The sequence below is a fragment of the Marmota monax genome, unplaced genomic scaffold (assembly GCF_021218885.2).
Source record: "Marmota monax isolate L192 unplaced genomic scaffold, Marmota_monax_Labrador192_F-V1.1 WCK01_AAM20220418_F8-fsc00482, whole genome shotgun sequence".
In the NCBI taxonomy this organism is placed as follows: Eukaryota; Metazoa; Chordata; class Mammalia; order Rodentia; family Sciuridae; genus Marmota; species Marmota monax.
The window spans coordinates 29,684-52,630 of NW_026694066.1; the positions used below are offsets into that span (position 1 = coordinate 29,684).

General features: G+C 40.7%; 3 gene segments (V, D, J or C); all 3 read left to right on the forward strand.

The window, feature by feature from the left end:
* Nucleotides 1–5,581: 5,581 nt before the first annotated feature.
* Nucleotides 5,582–6,242, forward strand: LOC124106591 (T cell receptor alpha variable 12-2-like). The segment is given in 2 exon segments: nt 5,582–5,703; nt 5,893–6,242. Coding segments are annotated over 2 exon segments (402 nt in total).
* A 7,897-nt stretch (nt 6,243–14,139) lies between these two features.
* On the forward strand, nt 14,140–16,792 carry LOC124106607 (T cell receptor alpha variable 8-4-like). The segment is given in 2 exon segments: nt 14,140–14,383; nt 14,511–16,792. Coding segments are annotated over 2 exon segments (402 nt in total).
* Nucleotides 16,793–19,167: 2,375 nt separating this feature from the next.
* LOC124106592 (T cell receptor alpha variable 17-like) lies at nt 19,168–19,777 on the forward strand. The segment is given in 2 exon segments: nt 19,168–19,278; nt 19,425–19,777. Coding segments are annotated over 2 exon segments (405 nt in total).
* Nucleotides 19,778–22,947: the final 3,170 nt, after the last annotated feature.

Sequence of the window (22,947 nt, forward strand, 5' to 3'; positions counted from 1 at the left end):
GGAAGAGCAGTATCTGGACTTGTGAAAACTCTCAGCATCCCCAGGTCTATGGAACTGAGTTTCCCCGCTAATAAGATCCCCCAGGAGCTTCCATCACTTAAAACTTAGAGAAGCACCAATCTGAAGGGTTGCCAGAGTGATCTTTTTAGAGCATAAATCAGCAGCTACCTATACTTGATTGGTGTGTTTCAATGATTTTCTCTTGCTCCCAGAATAAAATGCAGTTCAAGCTGTGACATATGAGATTCTACATAACTTGAACCTGACCTGATCTTTCAGTCTTAGCCTTTCTCTCTCCTTTCCTGGCTCTATGTGAAGTAATAACTCAGGTCTCCTTCAGTTTTCTGAACTTGCCACATCCTTCCCAACACATTCTGTCTTATTCTTTTATCTTCCTGAAGTGTTCTTCCCTCAAGTCTTGGTGAGCCTGACTCCTTTTTTCCTTCAGATCTCAGTTCAAATATCACAGCTGTAGAGAAATCCTTTAACTTCTGCTGCTCTTCCTGACTAAAGCAGTCATCTGTAGCCCTCTGCTATTGTTGCATCCTGGTTGTTTTCCTTATGGTAAAAACCAGAGCATGCAGTTATATTGATTTATTGATAAATGTATTGATTGTTTATGCCTCCAATTAGAATAGGAGGTCTTTATGAGGTCCAGGGTATTGTTCAGTAAAGTCACTGCTTTATCCTTAGTTTCTAGATTAGTGACTGGTCCATAGTAATCATTTCAGTATGTATGTATATTATCACTATGGCCCATTAGTCATCAGAAGGGCTGAGCCAACTCTAAGCCTAGTAAGCCCATGGGGAAATGTCAAAAAGAAAAAGACATAACTGTAAGACATGGGAAAGTACAAAAGTAACTTCTCAAGTCCAATAATCATGAGCACCTGTCAAAGTGTTATTTCAAATTACTTCTAGTTAAAAAGCTCCTCAGTGGGGGAAAAAACAAATAATTAGCCTCAGTAGACAATTTGTAGAAGATCAGACTTTAAAAGGATATGGTTAAAGATCATTACTGTGGTCAATTAACTGGTTAATGATTATTCTACTATCAATTGTAGTGGCAATTAAACTCCTCACAAGATTAATAGTCACCTGAGTATGTAGCACTAATTTCACAGGAGTCTTTATTTCATAAAGGATATTAGAAAATCACTCATAAATTTTCTCAGACATGATGTTTAATTCTTCTAATGGGCTATATAAGTGGACCTTCAAAGCAGGTCCATTTTAGACCTATTTTGAAAAATTGATCTTTCTTAAAAGTAATTCAAATATTTGGTAGAGTAGAGAGGGGGTTGTCACATATTGTATTGTACCTTTCTTCAAACTAATAACTTTGTTGTTTTATTGTCAATAAGACACAAGTCTTCCTTGTGAGACACAAAGTACTTTAGTGGTGTAGCTGCCTCACTTTCCCTTTTACTTATGTCCTAAAGTGGGGATACAATGGGTGCAGATGGATTTATGCATGCAGTGATGGTGTGTCATAGCTGAGGAACTCTGAGCTTGGAGAATTTCCTTCTTTAGTAGCATGGCCTAAGTGGCCTAAGTATGTTTTCTCTTTGTCTCAGCGGGAGACACTAAGTCAACCCTGGAGGTTTCTTGCTGCAAGTATTACTCCCAGAAATGGTCCAGGTAGTGTGTCACACCTTACATTATTGGTATACTCAGTAAGGCATATAGGGGCATAAGAGACTTGTAGTGGACTATATTTTAACAATATTCACTCCTGGTTCAATATTGTGTTAGGGTCTAGAATTTTTCTAATGTGTAGGCCACTTGTGCTTAATCTGACGCACTGAGGCAGATTATATTCAATTTGTCTCAAATAGCATTTAATTAGATCTACTTGAGCAGAATTGTAAGTGTCAGGATGAAACCCATCTGTGGAATTGACCACACTCAAGTCTCCTGTGATTTCAAATTCAGCTAACTTTGAATAAATCCCAAAACATAGACAACAAGGATATATAATGTATTATCCATTATGAGTCAGACTTGATGGGACAATCTTTGCTTTAATCATCAAAAAAAAAAAAAAAAGACAAAAACCCAAGGATCATTTCCAATACAGAGATTTTTTTATGGCCCATTTACCCCAATCATATGTGTAAAATCATGTTAATCCTATTGGGGATTTATTGCTAAACTTTATTTAGATTGGTATTGGATCACCTTGGTTAAACTATAGGAGCAGTGTAACTGAGAATCTGCAACCTCTGTAGGCATTCATGGACTAGCCAGTACTGCTCAGACACCATGAGCAACATATATTTGTACTGGTCAGATGAAGAAAATGTGCTGAGGTGACTAATCCTGCTTCCTCACTTGTTGAAGTTTGAACATTAGAGAAGCATGCTGACACAAGCATATAGAGCAGGGTTTATTTAAAAAGGGGTAACATAGACTTCTCCCAGGAAGGAGAAGGGGGCCATAGCTGGTATCCTGGTATTCCTAGAAGCGAGGTGTTCTGCCCTTTTTATATGAGCTAGGCTTCCTTTGTTCTCCTGCCCTCTTCCCCTTATCTTTCTCCTTCCTGCATATGTCACTAGGCATTTGACTAGGCCTAATAAATGCTCCTGGCATGCCCAAAAGGTGGGAAACAGGTGGGCTGAAGGGGGAATGGCAGGATGAAGCAGCCAAGGACACATCAATTAATAACCTTATAGCTTCCTGTAGGGAGGGGCAATTCCTGGGACAGGTTACCTTAGGAATAGGTTGGGGGAGTGGAGGAAGGGCTCTGAAGGAATTAACATTTCAATCCTTCATGGGACAGTCTCCAACTTTCCGGACCCACTCAAAATTGGCCTCTTTGATCTGACCTGACTCGATTTGCCTACATATCTATACTGACTGTCCTTCCAATTTTGGCTTCAATTGTACAGTGTGGGAATGCACTTCCAGGCTGAGAAGTTGCCCTTGATGTAATAGAATAACTCTTCACATGAGATTCCATTTTCCATGGAATATGGAAGAGAATGACAAACAAGGAGCAGGTTGGATTTCCACCTGCAGCTGCTGCTTCACTTCAGCAAATCATGTCTGTGCTGGGTTGTGGTGCTTGCTTCAGCAAAAAGAGTGTTAATCCCCCCACCCCCTCCATCTCCAAGGGTCTAGGATTTTCTCTTGCCAGATGACAGGGTAATTTACTTTTCTTTACCAGAACATCAGTGTGTTCTCTCTGCTTTATTTATTTATTTATTTTTAACAGTAATTTCCTAGTCACATCCAAGCCTATTGACTAGAAGAAAAAAGAGCATCAGGGACCTGGGTATTTTCAAGACATGTACAGAAACCCATGAGAGTCACTCTCTGGCTCTCTTGGGATAATGTACAGGAACTCATATAGAGTGAATGCAAATAAATGGTAGTTATCCTTTTGATCTAGGATCATGTTTACCAAACAGGTGATTCCAGGCTCCACAAGAATCTAGTTTTAAGACCATTCTGACAAGATTGCTAGAAAGAGGATTTACCAATCACATTGATGTCAACCATTGGTTATATATCTGACAAAACTATTTTTTTTTCAAAATTAAAGGAGAAATTGAGATATCCTAAGGTATATAAGACTTAGGGCGTTCTTACTTGCAACTCTTCCCTACAAGAAATTCTAAAGAAAGTTTTCCAAGGCTGAAATGAAATGGCATAAGGAGGTAACTTGGAACCACAGAGAAATCATGAACATGGTGAAGGTAATTAGGTAGATAAGTAGAAAACCAGCCTTTTGTTTTTCTCTTTAGTTCCACATAACTTAAATATTTATGTTGGTATATGTGATAATATCCCACAGGCATCTTAGGCTGTTTCTTACTTTCATTCTTGTTTTTTTTTACTTGTGCAATTTACATATTTCAAATGGACCCCCAAATTAGTAGCATTTATAGTAGCATTTATCTTAATTTATGAATTGCCTGTGGAGGGGAAAAAGGTTTCAGTGTTTTGTAGTTCACAAAAAAAAATCTACAAAATTTACTACTGTAGAAAATAAAGACTTCTTAATGCAAATGAGGGAAAAAAACTGTGGTTTTCCTTCTTGACTGATTGCCATAACACCTGTAGGCACCCACAGTATTTTCACATCTCTTTCAGACATCATTAAGCACAGAGGCTTTTCCAGGATAACACTGATGCTAGATGAATTCTGTCATCTTGCCATCACTGATGTGGCCCTTGGGTTTACCACCACATTAGATGTATTAACCCATTTATATTATTTTGGGACAGATCTTTAAAAAGGGGTGCATTTCTTAAAGATTGTGCCTCAGGCCCACATCTGATTTCTATGTCTTAGTTTCATCTTCCAACATTTTCAAGTCTGAGGTGATGCCATCTTGTGCTTCTATCATTCCTACTTTGGTTTCATCTTTACTAAGCAGTGCTATTGTTATGTTTGTTAAGTACAACATACACTTGGAGGAAAAGACTTGATATTGGCTTCTTCCCTCTTTTTCTGATATGCAGCTGGAAGGAATGGGAAGGGTCTGACGAGACCATCCTTGGTGGATGCTGATTGCATGGCTCTTGAGTAGAGAAGGGCCTGTTGCTTTGCTGCCCTACAGGCACCAGTTTGAGTAACCCCATGAAGCAGGCTGCAGGAAAAGGGAGGAATGTGAGCTGTATGTTCTTGTCTCTCTGCAGACCCAGCTGGGCTTCTGGCTTAGTTACCCTCTGATAGATCTGGCTGGGTGGTTAGGACGCAGATGCAAAAGGGGGAGAGAGATCTGTTCCAGAACTTTCAAAGGTCAACCCCTAGATATCAGGCCTTTATTCAAGATAGGAGAATAGGAGAGATTAGACAAACAAATGGTTAACATTGGGTTTTAGTTAGAGCTTTAGGTGTTAAAGGCAGCCCCACCCCTCCTGCATGAACTCAAGTGAGCACTTTTTGGACACAGGTGTGTCACTGTTGTTAATTGTATAAAATCGTCCATGCTCCTCTAGTTTCTGACCTAGTTAGAAAATGTTGCCCAGGCTGAGAGCTGAAAGCCTGATTTTAAACCATTCTGTATTGAAAGAACTCTGGCAAATTACAAGTAACTTTAAAAATGAGAGATGAGGGGGTGATATGGGGGTGTCTCAATTTGAACTGGGAAACATGAAATGCTGCTTGAATTGCAAGGCCCTCACACAGATTGCTATGATAGAAATGTTAGGAATGATTTTCAGTGCAGGAAAGTAGCCATTTGAAATAATTACTCTCAATCAGAAAAGATGGCCTTTGGATATAAAATACATACACATATACATGTCCCCCACCTTGACTTGGAACAAATGTTTTTAAATTTTTAATATAACTCAAGTGGCAGAATTTTAATGTTAATTGTTTACCCTTAGGAAGGGTGTCTATCATGAGTCCACAAGATGGCAGTGTCTTTTTTCTCAGGGACCTTTAGGAAAGCTGTCAGGTGCTTCTCTGAGTGTGTTGGGGTGGGATAAATGGGTAGGGGGGAGGGAGGGGGAAGGGCTTGATGGTGTTGCAGGGATGGCAAAAAAAAAAAAAAACAGACCTCTTTTTTTCTAATTGGAAGAACAGATTCTTTTTACATTTTCTAAAGCAGAAGACTCAGAAATATCTAAATGACCCTTCCTCCTCTCTCTTTAGGGTTTACCATCTGATCCTCAGTGAGCCAGGGGAGAAGAGAATGATGAAATCCCTGAGTATTTTACTACTGATCCTGTGGCTTCAGCTGAGCTGTGAGTTTGGGCATTTCTGTGGGAGCATAAAGGACAATATTTGAAGTGTATTCTAGGCCCATAAGAAGAAACATGAATGGTTTTACCTTCTAAGTAGGGGAGGGTGGGAGGTCCATGAAAGGATAATTTAAATCCTGTAGAGTATCCACTACCCAACCACCCTTCCTGGACCATTTTCTTTTTGCACAGGGGTGCACAGCCAACAGAAGGCTGTGGAGCAAAGTCCTGCAGCCCTCAGTGTTCCAGAGGGAGCCATGGCCTCTCTCAACTGCACTTACAGTGACAGTGCTTCTCGGAACTTCATGTGGTATCAACAGTATTCTGGGAAAGGTCCAAAGCTGCTGATGTTCATATACTCCAATGGTGAAAAAGGTGAAGGAAAATTCACAACTCAGCTTGATACAGCCAAGCGGCATCTTTTCCTGCACATCGGAGGCTCCCAGCTCAGTGACTCAGCCACCTACTTCTGTGCATTGAGCACACAGTGGCTCCCCAGGCACTTGCAGCTGCACAGAAACCTACTGTCCCAGGAGGCCTGAGGTAGAGCATAGACCACAGAGCAGAGAGTCTTTTGTGCTCTAAATGTGATGGGAATTAAGAGTAATAAACATTGCTTTAGGAGTGTAATCCCCAAACAGAAATGCAAAGGGAAGAAAGGAGTCATGGGAAAATCCAATTTGGAAAAGTGTTTAAACCCAAATTATTATTTTTTTTGGAGGGGGTTACCAGCAATTGAACTCAGGGGAACTCAACCACTAAGCTTCATCCCCAGTCCAACTTTGTATTTTATTTAGAGACAGGGTCTCACTGAGTTGCTTAGTGCCTCAAAGTTGCTGAGGCTGGCACTGAACTCGCGATCCTCTTGCCTCCGTCTCCCCAGCTACTGGGATTACAGATGGGTGCAACCACATCTGGATCCCAAATTATTTTAGTTATTAATCCCCATCTCATCTTCACTCTTAGCTGCAACCCCACTCCTGGACATTTGATGCGTAGGAGGAAGGACTAGAGTGAGAGAGTGAGAATTTGTAAAACAAGAAGCTCAGGTGGTTGCAGAGATCAAATGTCAGAAAGAGTCCATGTTGCTCTTCCTGAATAAAGGCCAAGTAGAACTCAGAATCCCTGGCCTGAGCCTTGATGCCTGTGCACTGGGGTGAGGTGCAGGGAGGAGGGAAGCAGAAGTCATAGCCACAGAGAGCCCCACAGCAGCAGGGCTGGGAGCACAAAATGATTCCTCATATCTGGAAATGGATACATGAGAAAGGATTTTAAAGAGTCTCAGATACAAGGGGCTTCATTCTGGAGAGTAAATTACTGCATGAATCAGCTGTCACAGATGACAAGGTATTGAATATTTTAGCAAATATTGGTGAAGAGAGTTGGAAACACTGAAGATCATATGGATGTTACCCCTTCTGTCTCCAGAGCTCCATGGATTTTGTTTGCCAATTAAAACAGATCCAGTAAAAGTGTTTGTGGTCTGATGAAACTAAATATTTGTAATAAATATTAAGATGAATTATAGAAAAAAAATTGAAAGTCATACTTATTGTAAAACTGAAGCTGTAGTTATTAGTTTTGTCATTGTTAACATTGTCTAACAGGTCAGAGAAAGTTGGGAATGGGGAATTAATATTTATGTTTAATTTTGTTCACATAGTCACTGGCAAAATGGATGCATCCCAATCAGGATTTGGTTTGAATTCTTCATCTGAAGAATTGAAAACTGAACAGTTATTTCAAATCATGAAAGAAAGATTTAGAAGGTAGTGAGGAAGAACAGTGTGTTACGCAGTTGTTTTTCTTTTCATATATATATATATATATATATATATATATATATATATATATTTGCCACTAAATACCTAACTAAAACAACTTAAGAGAGAAAAAGTTTACTGGGCTCATAGTTTTAGAGGATCAGTTTATGATTGGCTAACTCCATTGCACTGGGCCTAAGATCAGGCAGAACATCATGGCAGAAGGGCATGGTGAAAGAGTGTTGCTCTGTTCATAGAAACAAGGAAGGAGGGTGGGGGGAAGAAGGAGGAGCCAGGAGGACAAGATACAAGCCCAAGGACACACCCCCAGTTATTTACTCAGCTTCTCCAGCCATGCTTCAGTGGGCCAGAGTTACCACCCAGTACAGTAGTCCTTTCAAATTTGGATGGAATGGTTAGGTCACAACACTCATAATCTAATATTTAATCTTTGAATATTCCTGCATTAATACAGGAGCTTTTGGAGGCCATTTCACACCTAAACCATAACAGGAAGAAAGTTGTGCTACAATCAAGATGCTTCAATTTCAGCTCCATCTATTTGCATGTCTCTGACATCATGACACTGAGGAAAGAGCCCCAGTAGGGCTGGCTTGAACATCTATTATGTTACTAATTGGGAATTTGATCTTATGCTATATTATTATGTTTACTTCAGAATTAAATGAAATAGGATGCTATATTATTATATTTATTTCAGAATTAAATGAAATAGGATGCTATCGTAGGTTGAGTTTCTTAAAAGAAGAACATGAATTGAAATTATTTTGCTCATAATTTGTTGAGGAAAGCAAGTTAATATGGAGAATAGTTAAGCATGGATGTTGTTCAACTGTAATCTTGATTTTTGCCTGATATTTTGGGAGCTCTGGGGCATGAATATTTCTGCAGATCTGATCCCTCCCACCTTGAGGTAAGGGGGTGAGGCTACCAACATTTTGTGTGCAAAAATAAAGTACTGAAGTCTTTGGCAGTGGTTTATCTTGGAATAGCGGTATATACTATTGGGCAATGGTGACTCTTAGTGGCAGAGGTCAATTTTGTGGGTAAAGACCAACTGTGAGTCAAGAGTAGTCAACACTCATTGTGGGGGGCTGCCCTGCACACAAGCTAAGGGCCCCTCCTCAGCCTTGAGTAAATGGGTGTTGGACTGGCACCACACACCACAAGCTGTGCAAAGCCAGTGGTCCTTACCTTAGCTTGGCAAGGAAGTGCTTCAGCTATGGGCTTGAGCAATACTCAATGGGACTGGGCAACTCTCCTTTTGAAATATTATCTCCTGCCTTATTTGGGTGGAATAGTCCATCGAATGTCTTTTCCCTAATAAATAGAGGGGTTCCGGGTACACTTGCTCTCTTGCCCTCTTGCCTTCCCTCATGGAAGAGAACCCTTGAGGTCACAGAGCAGTCCCACCCTCGGCCTGAGAAACTCATGTCTGTTTGTTGGGTGATTTCTTTGCCATTTTCTTAGCTTAATGTTGCAGCCAGCTCTTCTGAACCCAGCTCATCTCTTCAGCATGGGCAGCTAGAGAGAACTCTTAGCATGTGGGCATTGTTCACCCTAGCCTGGGACAGGGGATTTAGGCTGAACACCAACAGTGTCTGCTGTTAACATGGAAATTTGCTGGAACATGAGTGGCATTCACTTGCTGAGAGACTTTCTAATTTCTGTATTCTAATTTTTTACTTTCATCATTCATTTAATAGGGTATCTATGGCTGGTCTTATCATTCTTGAAGAGTTGAAATAATTTAACTCAAATTACTTGTTAATAGAAAAGATTTAAATAAGTATTAGGGATTGTTATTTAAAACTAAGTCTTATACATTTTAAGAGCAGTGTTTTAGTCATCTTTTTCACCACTGTGACCTAAGAATCCAACCAGAACAATTGTAGTAGAGGAAAAGTTTATTTGAGGGCTCACAGTTTCAGAGGTCTTAGTCCATTGAAGGCTGGCTCCATTCCTCAGGGCTCCAGGTGAAGCAGAACATCATGGCAGAACAGTGAGGCAGAGGGAAGCAGCTCACATAGTGATCAGGAAGCACAGAGAGACTCTGCTCTCCAGATACAAAATATATACACCATAGTCACACCCCAATTCCCACTTCCTCCAGCCAAAACCTACCACTTCAGTTAACACTCAATTTATGCTTATCAAGGGATTAATTCACTAATTAGATTAAGGCTGTAACCCAATTATTTCTTCTCCAAACTTTCTTGCATTGTCTCACACATGAGTTTTTGGGGGACACCACATTAAACCATAATAAGCAGTGACCAGGAAACCAGTATATTGTTATCTCAGTTTGTTTTGGGAATGATTTTATGACACTATGTCTGTTACTTTAACCAGGCAGAAATGCCTCTGATAATCAGTTGATTATTTTGGGCTTTCATGCATAAAGGACATGCAGGAAGAGATCCCACCAAGTACACTTGGGAATGGCTAACATTATTCTGATCTTTGTTTACCTTTAAGAATGAAGGGCTGGGTATCAGGGTGGATTCCCTATGTCTTTGTGCAAATGTTCCATACAAGGTGCCTTCTTGAGTGGGGTTGGCTGGCAGAATGGTCTGTGGGCATGCATGTGAATGGACAGGGTTCTCATTAAAATGGAAGTGCAAGCATTGGTCAGTTCAGTTGCTCCTTTTCTTCCCTGTGTCTAATATCAGTTTGAAGATGGATGAACTCTGTCAACTACTCACATCAAAATCTTCAGCCTTCCCTGATGGCTCATTGCAATTTAGTGAGTGCTGAGTGTCTGGGTGGGACTGACCTACTGTGCTCCTCACACACAAGGAGCAGCAGGATGGAGGGCACAGAGGGAGGCTGATGTCCCCTTCACACACTCACATTCAGTCTGTTCCTTTGTGTCCTTCCCTCCTGCCCTCCAGCACACCTACTCTTTCTCAGCCCAGAGCTTCTCCAGGGTCTGGTGGAACTGGTCTCCTCCACTCACATTCCCACTGCGATCTTCACACGGCTCATTCTGGGCTATGCTTTTCCTTTCTCTGTTTCAACCGTCAGTGGGCTCCTGTCTGCTTTCCATTTTACAATGTTGATACATTTCTCTTATAATTATCTTGCCATAATGAGATTCATCTGTTTATTTCTTTCAAAAATTTTTATGTATTTGTTAGAGTCTGTAAACAAGTCAAAATAACACCTGGCATTTTGCCAGGGGAATGTTAGAGTTCGTAAACAAGTCTGGATGGTGCCTGGCAAAATGCCAGAGGGAGTGGTTTAAGAAGTAACAAAAGCGAGCCATTAAGTGTGGAGATTCCTTATTGGTTGACTGATGTATCTAGTTTATGCTAATTAGATAAGCTGTGTGGAATGTATAAATACTGCTCCTGTCCTGCAATAAACGGCTCCTACTCCTGCTGTATCAATCTACACAAGTTGTTCGTCACCCCCCGGTTATTTTGCTGCAGCCGGACTGCGGCATGTATTGATTTTGTTTATTTTTTGCCTTGAGCCAAGGGAAAGTTATGACTTAACACTTCAACATTATACTTCATTGGTTTCTCAATTTCATGATAATCTCATAGAAACTATTGGGAAAAAATACTCTCTATACTTCAACAAGCAAATTTCTTTAGCTTCTTAAATATGTAAATTCCAAATTAAAATGATTTTAAAAGGAAAAATGTTTGGATTTTTTTAATATGAGTTATACACAATTTTTTTGGGGGGGTGGGTCATTAAGTTGCCCAGACTGGCCATAAGTTTTGGGGCTCTGGCAATCCTGCTGCCCCAGCCTCCTAAGCAGGTGGGACTCCAGGCTTCACCATGCCATGGATGTACAAAATGTTCATCATTGCCTTGATAAAGATCAAACAGATTTTCTGCCACTGAGTAGTAATCAAATGCTGACTTCATCTGAACAGGGAGATAGAATTCTTCTCTGTTGTGAGCCATCCATGAGCTGTGTTTGTGAACTATGCACACTGAAGCTATATGAGGGGACAAGTCTGGCATTGCATGCTGATTGGGCTGCATGATGCAAGTGTGCCTCTCCTGTAGCTCTGCTTGAGATCCCATACAGCACCTGAGATGGGTGTGACTTGCCAAGATGTCAATCAATCTGTTGACCACAAGACACCCAGAAGCAAGACTCTACCTTTGAAATCTTATAGCCTGCCTTATTTGGTAAAGAACTTTCCATGGAAAATCCTTTGTGTGTCCATCCTTCCCCCCATAAAAATAGATTCTGGTGCAGCTCTCTTTTTCCAGTGAGTTGCAGCATAGAAGCTGACCCTTAAAGTTGCAGAGCAGTCCCACCCTCAACCTGAGAAACTCATGTCCATGTGTTGAGTGGTTTCTTCTCTTGTTTTCTTAGTTTAATGTTGCAGCCAGGTCCTTTGAATCCAGCTCATCTCAGTGTCAGGGAAAATGATGGTGAGACTTCTCCTTTTGTGTGTTTCTTTGTTTCTGTTTGTTTCTGAGCAGTAAGGAAAAAGGAAAGAATGGCAGGGAATAAGCAAAGAAGGAAGGTACCCTACATATGTGGACAAATTCCCTGCACTGTGCTCCTTGAGATAAATTGCTGAGAGATTGAATCCTTCCAAGGACACTTATCTTTCAGTTCCCCTTGGGTTGCTTCATAGGGGCTATGCAATTGTACTATATCCCTGTTTGAACACTGCCTTTGCATCCCCCAGCCTTGTACAACAGAGCACCTTCCAAGGCAGTAAATGAGGGCATCTCTCTGCCCTTTGTGCTTTTGGAGTGTTCTGATATTTCCTCACCCCATGCAGTCTTGCATGGCTCTAGGCTTCATGTTCCATACCGCATCCAGGTCACATCTTCAGTCTTCCCTGTATGAACTTCTTCCTCTGGGGCCCATGCTTCTGAGAAGTGTAGATGCTAAAATCCAGTACTAAAATTTGTGGACTTGCTAGATACATCACGAAAGAACTGAATTAAGTGCTAGGCTGTGTGTCTACTCCTGGCCTCCAAAGTTTTACTTACTTAAGAATTTTATTGGTTCCTTATCATTATACCTCATAATGGGATTCATTGTGACATATTTGCACATACACATGATGTAATTTGAAAAAACTAATTCACTTCCAACCTCCCTCCTCAAATCCTCTTCTACTTACTGATTTCCTAATATTACTTTTATTAAAAAGTAATAATATATCTGGTGGATAAGACATGAATACTTGTACTTAGAAAATTTTAATCAGAAGCACATTCTAGAAACATTTAAAATTTCAAACTGACTATATGATTTGGTCTTATATATGTAAGAAACTATATGCAGGATGATGACACAGATTAGACCCCAAGGGAGAAGTGGTTTCAGGCTGGTATGGGTAGGTGTAGTGTTCACAAAGTGGTTCTTCTGGCTTTGGAAAAGGATTCCTGTTGGTTAGGCTCTCATTTCACTGGTGATTCTCTCCTTATTTCTCTTTGTATTTCATTTTTAGGCTCCAATCATATTCTTTTTAAATTTAATTTTATTGTTTTATTAGCTACACATGACATTACAATGATCTTGGAAATTCATACATTTGAATCATTGGAGTATAATTTCTCATTTTATGTTAAAATAAGTTGGTCATATTATTAGGCCACAGAGCAGATTGCTCTCATTTGTTTGGCATGTTTCCCACCTGTATGGGCTCACTTCATGCTTAGCTCATGTGAGGGTCACTGACAACTTCTCCTTTACCTTCTGTAGTTCCGAAAGTAGATTTCTATTACTTCTGGTCTGCTGGTTGTACTCCCTTCTGTCTTACTGAGTTCATGAATATTTGCTACCTTTTTCTTTGGTCTCTTTTTCATTATTTCCAGAATTGGATATTTCTGCCATATCTTCCTAACCCTTATCATTCTACCTACATGTCTCTGTAGGTGGGTCTTGTTAGTCTCCCTTTTAATGTGATGTTTCTATAACTGTGCATAGTATACCAGTCTGTTCCAACCATTGACAATGACAGCAGGACTCTCACTTTCTTTTCTTAAATATGGTACTTCAATGATTTTCTCATAGCCTTAAAAAATATTAGAGTTTTTGAACAGAAATCAAGGAGTCGTCACACTTTCTGACAAAGAAAATTATAGCTTTTATTAGTTTGGGTAGATTGATTAATTAATGACATGTGATCCAGGCTGAGATTTAGTATGAGTCTCTTGTTTATTTTGCTTTTTTGCTTTAGCAACAAATAAAATAATTTGTTTTCCTCACTCTGATGCTTACCTGTAGCAGCACGTGGCCTTATGAAGACTTGACTCAGCCTAAGGCCCCTGATTCTTACCCACTCTGTCTGAGGAATGGCTTTGCAAAATACTATGGAGTATCATCTGTGTTCAGAGTATAGAATGCAATTTTCTGTGACTAATTTTCAGTTAAATTGTTGTTATCTTCTCCTGTTACATAACTACCACTTCTCATGTGCTTTAAGATTAAGTCCCATGTACTGCAGAAGGAGGCATCATCACAGATTCTGAAAGGGACACGCACATTCCCTGGAAGTTGGCACATCACACCTTGACATGGGAAGGGCACAGCCTGTCTAGATCCCCGTCCCGCCTCAGGCCTCCAGAGGGCGATGTTGTACAAGGAGGCGTCAGTTCTCACTGAGCATCCTCTTCAGCCGCGGAGCCCCTCCTCCCTGCCCCTGGCTGATGCTTCCTCACTGACATGTGGTTAAGGGACCTGTCACTAGAACAAGGGACTAGAGAGCATCCACACTGCTGAAAAGGAAAGCCTCTTTCTAACCGTTTGTGAAACTCGTCCAAGCAAGGGACTCGTGCAGCGCCTCCTCTCCACTCAGTGCCCCAGAGGCTCAGCCCCCGCGACCTTCCCACCCGCGGATCCCTGTAGCTTTCCCCACCAGCCATGCTCCTGCTGCTCGTGCCGGTGCTCGCGATGGTTTTCACCCTGAGTGAGTACATGCTGTTCCCTCTCCCCTCCCACCAAAGTGATCGTGTTTTGATTGGAACTGGAGAGAGACGCGTCTTCTCCACAGCCAGGTCTGCGCTGCTTTTCCTTACTCAGCATCAATGTTGCAGGAGGAAGCGGAGCCCAGTCAGTGACCCAGCCTGACCGCCACGTCCTGGTCTCTGAAGGAGCCCCTCTGCAGCTGAGGTGCAGCTACTCATCTTCTGTTCCTCCCTATCTCTTCTGGTACCAGCAACGCCCCAGCCAAGGCCTCCAGCTCCTCCTGAAGTACGTGTCAGGGGCCACCCTGGTGACAGGCATCAATGGTTTCCAGGCTGAACTTAGGAAGAATGAAACCTCCTTCCACCTGAGGAAGCCCTCAGCCCACTGGAGCGACTCAGCTGAGTACTTCTGTGCTTTGAGTGACACAGTGCCTGGGGCTGCAGGGGGAGCTAACCACAAACCTGACACAGGGCACTTTCTGTGACACACAGGTTCAAGCTGGGGAGTTTTCAAGAGGTTTTCCTTTTCTGTGCAGCCCAAGAGGACAGAGTGGCCTGAGTCCTGGGGAATATTTGTCTCCTGAATATTTGCCTCCATGTCTGTGTACTGCCGCCTTCAGACTGGCTGTGGCCCAGATAAAGGTTTTGTGTTGAATTTCTCCGGGAGGGAAACCTGTGTTCCCCCACAACTTCATGCTCCAATTCCCACCTGACACCTGCACTCTGAAGAACATAGCAATAAGGGCTCTGAAGTTAAAAAGGCAGCAGCACTTTAATTTTTAAAAGTCACTTCTAGCATCCACTGTGATGATTAGTGTTGCCTCAAAGGAATTTTATTTAGTGTATGGCTACAGACATCCTCTAGTTTCTTTTTGGTGTGCTATTTCTTCCCGTTTTACTTCTGTACCCCTTTTCATTTCTGTTTGGAGTTTTCCTGACATGACATTTATCCTTTCATTGTCCTTTATTTCAATCAGGTTTACACTTTTCAGGGACAAGAATATTTTAAAGTTATGGTGAAAACACTTACGTTCTACTGTTTTTTAAAACTGCAAGTCTGCAATTCAGTAACTAGGAGCAAAATATAGTACAACAGACCTCTAGAACTTTTTTATATTGTCTAACTGACACTTGGTTCTCCTGGACCAGCATCTCCTGATATCATCATCTTTTTAGTCCCTGGCAACCACCATTCTACTCTGCTATGAGTTTGACTAGTTTTGATACTTCATCTAAGTGGAATCATGCTGTATTTGTCCTTCTAAGACTGGTTTATTTCAATTAGCATGATGTTCACAAGGTTCATCTGTATTGTTACACATGGCAAAGTCACCATATTTTTAAAGGATAATAATATTTAATCTATGTATATGCCACATTTTGTATCCATTTACCTACTGTCTGACATTAGGTTGTTTCCACATCTTGATTGTTGTGAATAGTACTGCAACACACAAGGGAGTGCAAATATCTCATTGAGATCCCAATTTCAATTATTTTGGATAAATACCTAGAAGTGGGATTGTTGTATTGTACAATAGTTCTATCTGTAAATTTTTGAGGAAGGTCCATACTGCTTACCCTAATGGATGCAACATTTTGCAATCCCTCAACCATGTTCAAGGGTTCAAATTTCTCCACTTCCTCACCAATACTTGACTGTCTTTTATTTTCAGACAGTAGCCATCTTCATAGATGTGAGGTAAAATCGAATTGCAATATCTCATTCCTCTGATGACTGGTGAGTTGAGCGCAAAGGACCCTGAAGAGACCTAAGACCATTTTGAGAAGTTAGAACAAACCTGAAGGTATAACACCTCCTGGGTTCTGAATATATTACAAATCTTCAGTAATTAAAACAGTGTGATTCTGTCATTAAGACATATATACAAACTAATAGAACACAATAGAGAACCCAGATATAAGGCCATGAATGTACATTCAACTGATCTTTGTCAAGGATACCAAGCTCACACAATGAGTAATGAAATAAAGATAAATGTTCAATTAAAATATTTCTACAAAGGATTATGTTAATAACTTATGGTTAAACATTTTAGCAACTCATAACTACCATGCAAATCAGTAGGACTGATTAGAAGGAAACTGTTTTTAAGCCAGAGAAGATGAAATGTTACTTAGCACTAATTCATAGTTGAGGAAGCGAATGTGATAGTGTTTGAGTGGTGTTGTTCCTTCCCTGGTCACCATCAGTGGTCCTGTTGCTGAGATGCCCTCTGTGCAGCTAGGAAGCAGCTGGCTGAAAGCCCCAGGAGATCCTGTACACGGGGTATAGAAGAACTTAATTTTCTATTAATTACTATAAACATATTCACATCTGATTGACCTGTGCTGAGAGCTGTGTATAAAATTCAAAAACTGTATTTAGAATAAAAATTATACCTTTTAAACTGAGTTTTCTGCATTTTCAACAAAATATAATGAAAGCTAATGTGCTTGCTTTGGTAATTTTGACTTTTGTAGCTTTTATAAAACTAAAAAACATTGTTCTGACAAGCCAGGCGACTCTAGTGTATGAACACAACTTCTTTACAGAGAGTGAAAGTCTACCAAAATATCTGGTAGACTTTGTCATTGTTCATACCAGGGATAAGGGATAATGGGCTAGCAGTTAGAATGGAATATTCTTGAAGCATATTTTAAAATAGTCTTTAAGTAAATGGTTTAATTTCTACATAATTATTATGCTGAAGTGTCTTTTTTGACACTGTAAAAACTGATGCCTCAGTGTGCTTGATTTTAGCAGCTTAAAGCAGTACTTATTAAGGAAACATATAAATATGAAGTATCTCACGTTGAAAGTTATTGTATTATATTTTTAATGTAACAATGTAGATCTTGTTGGGCACATGAATGTGTATAACTATGTTAAATGCAAATGTTTTAGTCATCTTTTTTACTGTCATGATTAAAGACCTGACAAAGAACTAGTTTAGGGGAAGAAAAGTTTTTTGAGGGCTCAACAGTTTCAAGGTCTGTGTCCAGGCATAGTAGGCCTCATTCCTTTGGGCTTGAGGAGAGGCCTCATTCCAACATGGCAGAAGAGTGTAGCTGAGGTAAAAAGCTCATATGAGGATCAGGAGAGACTCCACCTGCCAGATACACAATATATATCTCAAAGCCATGCACCTGATGCCCACCTCCTCCAGAACACCACTCAGTTAATCCCCACCAGGTTCATAGAACAAACAACAACAAAAAGAATGCATAATGGGAAACTAGAATCCCCTTAGTGATTTGTGAATATTTATTATCATTTCCCTGATTATTAGTGATGTTGGACATATTTTATATATCTTTGGCCATTTATATGTCTTTGGGGAAATGTCTAGTCAAGTCCTTTTCTCATTTTTAAATCAGTATTTTTATTTTTTTCTACTGAGTTATAGGATTTTTAAAATATATATATTGGGGATTAACCTCATATCAGACATGATTGTGAATATTTTCTTTCATCCCATAGGTTACATTTTTGCTCTATAAATTGTTTCCTTTGCTGAGGTGATTCAGTTAAAACAGGGTCATTTGGGTGGCTCTCATCCAAAATGACCTGTGTGCATGTAAGAAGAGGAGATTAGGGTACAGACAGCAGAGGCAGAAGGGGGACCAGTTGAGGAAACACTGAGAAGATGTCTATCTGCAAGTCAAGGAGAGAGGCCTCAGGAGAAACCAAAGCTGCTGACAACTGGACTTTTGACTTAAATCCTCCAGAATTATGAAAGAATAAACTTTGTTGTCTAGGTCACCAGGTCTGTGGTATTTTGTAGTACAACTAGCAAAGTGGCACTTCATATATGCAGCCTACTGTGCAGATGGATGTGGGTACTGGAATGGGCCCCAGGAGTCGGGCGCATCATTTCCAATGCTGACTCAGGAGCCAGTTATGGAATAAATGAAAGATTAAGAGTTTCCTTTGGGGCAGTGGGAGTAATTACAATAACACAGGGATGGCAGGGCTGCAGAGACAGTGGAATTACAGCTGCGTATATCATCCTACCTGAGCAACTTTGCAGGTACCACCTGCAGAGTCCAGGGCTCAGAAGAAGAGCTCATGGGTGCTCAGAGGAGGGCTTCTCCAGACTGATTTTCTGTGCTGTGCTGAGTTGGTAGATTTGAGCCCAGTTCCCTGAACCTATTGAGGATTCCCAAGCAAACCTGGTATTTACTAATTTGTTCCTTTTTAATTTAATCAAATCAGAGTTCATTTCCATTCCTCACAAAATAAAAGCTCCGACATATATAGTCTCATTCCAGCATTAGATTTAAAAAGAGTCAGATCATCTTGAAGATATATTTGTAGAAATTGTAATAGTAGCAAACTTAACAGTGCTTCTCAAAGGTATCCAGTAGTTTCTGGGTTCCAACATTCTTCCTTCATTGAGTTCTTATCTGAATTCAACTGTATCTGCTTTTACTCTAAGCTGGAACCAGCATTCAATGCAGGAAGATAATGGACTATATTTCAGGTTCCTTCTGTGTCAGTTCTGCACACTTCACCATCCAGAGCCCATTCCATCAGTATGATGATATTGACGCCACCAGATGTCGTCAGTGTCTCCCTCTTCTTAGACTTAACTTTCTCTGTGTGTGTGTGTGTGTGTGTTTGTGCATGCACACACACTTCCACCCTTACTTGCTTGCATGTGTATTCAAAGCAAAGGACTGAGTTTGCTGCTGACTGGCTGGGTAAAAAAATCGAGACTCCGGGGAGGGGGAACGGAAGACTAGATAAATGTTCAGCAATGGGAACTCTTCTGACTGAGGAACTTGGCTCCCTTTTAGGGCACAGAGCTGTGCCTCCTGTGATCCCAATAAGGAAGGAAGATGCAGAAACTCCTGAGAGTGTGTTTGGTGACCCTGTGGCTTCAGTTGGCCAGTGAGTGGGGTGGGCTGGTGGAGATGGGAACAGGAGACTAGAATTTAGAGCCCACATGCTAGACAGATGAGGTCTTCCTGTGATTTGGGGAACAGGATTTGAAAGTTCAGTAGTGACTTCTTGTCTCTGGCTTCATTTCTGCCTAGGGGTGAACAGCCAACAAGAAGAAGAGAGCCCTCGGGTCCTGAGTGTCCAGGAGGGCGAAAATGCCACCATGAACTGCAGTTACAAAAGTAGTACTACCACTCTGCAGTGGTATAGACAGGATTCAGGTAAAGGTCCTGCTTTGGTGATCTTAATACGCTCAAATGAGAAAGAAAAACACAGTGGAAGACTAACAGCCACCCTGGACACCTCCACCAAAAGAAGCGTCCTGTCCATCACGGCTTCCCAGGCTGCAGATGCAGCCACTTACTTCTGTGCTACAGATGCACAGAGATCAGCAGGCACCTGCAGCCCTGACGCAAACCCTGCCAGGGCTGCTTCCCAGAAGCCCTGACCATGGGTGGACTTGGTGGTTTCACATTCTCCATGTGGTGTGAGGAGAGTCTGTTCAAATTTGTGATTTTTTTGAAGCATTTTGGAATAGGGTTAAGGTCATGAGATATGGAAAGGGAACAGCAATGCCAGGCTCAGTTCTGCCCACCTTGGCTCCATGTCCTCAGGCTCATCCTCAGTATAGGTGCCTTCTATATCCTAACATGACTTGAAGGATTTCAGTCCCTGATTCGAAATGATTTTTCATATTCTAATTTTATCAGGAAAAAAAGTAAGCCCTGTACACCAGCAGAGGACAAGGAAAGAATGCTCAGTATTGGAAGGTGTTTTAGTCAGGTTCTTTTATTTTCTTTTTTTTCCTCCTGTGACTTAAAGATCTGAATAAAACAATTTTAGAAGAGTAAAAGTTTATTTGGGGGCTCACAGTTTCAGAGGACTCAGTCCACAGAAGTCTGGCTGCATTTCTTGGTGCTTGAGGTAAGGCAGAACATCATGGCAGAAGAGTGTGGCAGAGGGAAGTGGCTCACATGATGATTTAGGAAGCAGAGAGAGACTCTATTAGAGAGAAAATATATAACCTAAAGCCATGCCCCCAATGCCACACCTCCTCCAGCTGCACACTACCCACCTTCAATTGCCACTCAGTTAATCCCTATCACGGGATTAATTCACTGATTGTTAAGAGTCTCATAACCTAATCATTTCTCCTCTAAACCTTCTTGCATTGTTTCACATGTGAGTTTTTTTCGGGGGGGGGGGACTCCTCACATTCAAATTGTAACAGAGAGTCTCACCTGTCCTACTGCAGTGCTAGACCCATTTTATCTCAATGTCCTCAGGCTCATCCTCAGGGGGTCTTTTAGTTGCCTGAGATGACTCTTGCTTTCCTCTGGTTCCAGGGAGTGATGAACTCTTAGGCATTGGGGTTAGGAGGGATCTTAGGATGTGTCCAAGCAAATCTTCCATCTCACAGCTGAGGATTGAAGCTGTTGTGTGATAAGAGAGGGAAACATCGGAATTGGATTCTGCCATTTAAGGGTTGTGTAATTTCCAAGCCACAACTTCTACATGAGGAAAAAGGAAATCTGTAAGAAAGTCTTAGTTTCCCCATCAAACAGGAGAGTATATTCTCTATGGCCAGGACCTAAAATGCTGTGGTGTGAAAGGCTTCTAGGATCAAGTACATTGGTTTTCCATCTATTTATTCTCACTCCTATTAAAATAAGTAAATGCTGACTATGGTTTTCTTGACACATTTTTGAAACTACTGAAAATGTGTTTGTGGAGAAAATCAGAGCATATATTTATAATGCATGCTTGATGAGAAAGATGCAGGGGGAGGGGAAACATAGGTCAGCACTGTGGTTCCCAAAAGCCCCACCTTGACCTGCCAGCATCACCTGTGCCAGAGGAGCCCAGAGCACCACAGAAGTTGTGGACTACTGGGCTCAGTTCTGGCTCACTCAGCGGGCTCTGTCAAGGTGATGAGTTTGTTTTTTTAATGAATATATCAGCCTTATTTAGAGATTGACAGAGCTTCTTGTTACAGAAGACCCCAGGAGTGTTTTTAACAAGGAGGAGGTTACTTTTCTCTCATATAAAATAGTTGTATATAAAACAGGGCTGTCATTTGTTGGGGGCTTCATCATGTTGTAAGGGACCTCAGGTCTTTCCAGCTTAATGTTTCTCATCCTTCAGGTGTTCCTGTTGTGTTTACATTTCCCCCTCCAAAAAAAAAAAAAAAAAACCTGCTAGAGAGCCTTTCATGTCATACCCCTCCTAGGCAGAGAGAAGATCACAGTCTATGGGTACTTGCTGGCAGAGGAAGTCCTTTCCTGAAGCCCCATTCAGCAGTCTTCATTGACATTTCACTCACCAGTCACCAGATGTGCCCCCCACTCCCACCAATGGAGGGGTAGATGGGGTTCCAGGACTTCTTTTAAAAAATGTGCCTATGCTGCCATCCACATCAAAATAGAGTTCTATTTTTAAATTTGGAATTTTCTGTTGGATGACAAATAAATGTTTTAAATTTTTGTTTTTATAATATTTTATTTTATCAACACATATTAATTATGAATATTAATGGGATTTGATGTGATAATTCCATATATACATACAGTATGCACTGACTAATCCTACCACTTTTCCCACCCCTCAGCCATCCCTGTCTTTAGTAATCACTATGCTACTTTCAGGTCAACTATTTTTTTTTAACTCCCATAAATGAGAGAGAACAGACTGTGTCTGACTTATTTCACTTAAAATAATATATTCTAGTTTCATCTATTTTGCTACAAATGAAAGGACCTTGTTCTTCTTAATGGCTAGGCAATATTCCATTGTGTGTGTATAACACATTTTCATTATCTACTCATCTGCTGACAGGCACCTCAGTTGATTCTTTATCTTAGCTATTGTGCATCACATGAACACAAGTGTGCATGCAGGTATCTCTTGAGTTTGCTCATCTCACTTTTATTTCCTAGAAGTAGGGTAACTGGATCATATGGTGGTTCTATTTTCATTTTTTTGTGGAATCTTTATACTTCAGAGGTTCTACTAATTTGCATTTCTGCCACCAGTGTATAAGAATTCTATTTCCTCCACATTCTTATCAACATTTATTGTTCTTATTATATTAATTATTTTGGTAATAATTCTAACTTGAATATTGAGAGAATATCTCATTGTAGTTGTGATTTGTGTATCTTTAGTGGCTTAGACAATGAAATTTTTTGTTTTTCTTCTTCTAAAAGATATCTATTCAAATAATTTGTGCAGTTTTAAATTATAGGACTTGCTTTTCATTGTTAAGTTTTTTGAGTTCCTTACATATTCTGGATATTAACCCTCTGTCAGAATAAATTTTGGCATATATATTTATTGCATTTTGTAGATTGTCTTTTCATTCTATTGATTGTTTCCTTTGCTGTGCAGAACTTTTTCATTTGATATAATCCCATTATTCTTTGTTGTTGTTGTTGTTAATACTGGGAAGGGAATTGAACCTATGGGTGCTTTGCCACTGAGATCCATCTACAGACCATTTTTTTTTTATTTTGAGGCGAGGTCTCACTATGTTGCTGAGGCTGGTCTCCTACTTGTGATTTTCATGCCTCAGCCTCCAGAGTTGCTGAGATTGCAAGTGTGCACCACTTCACTCAGCCC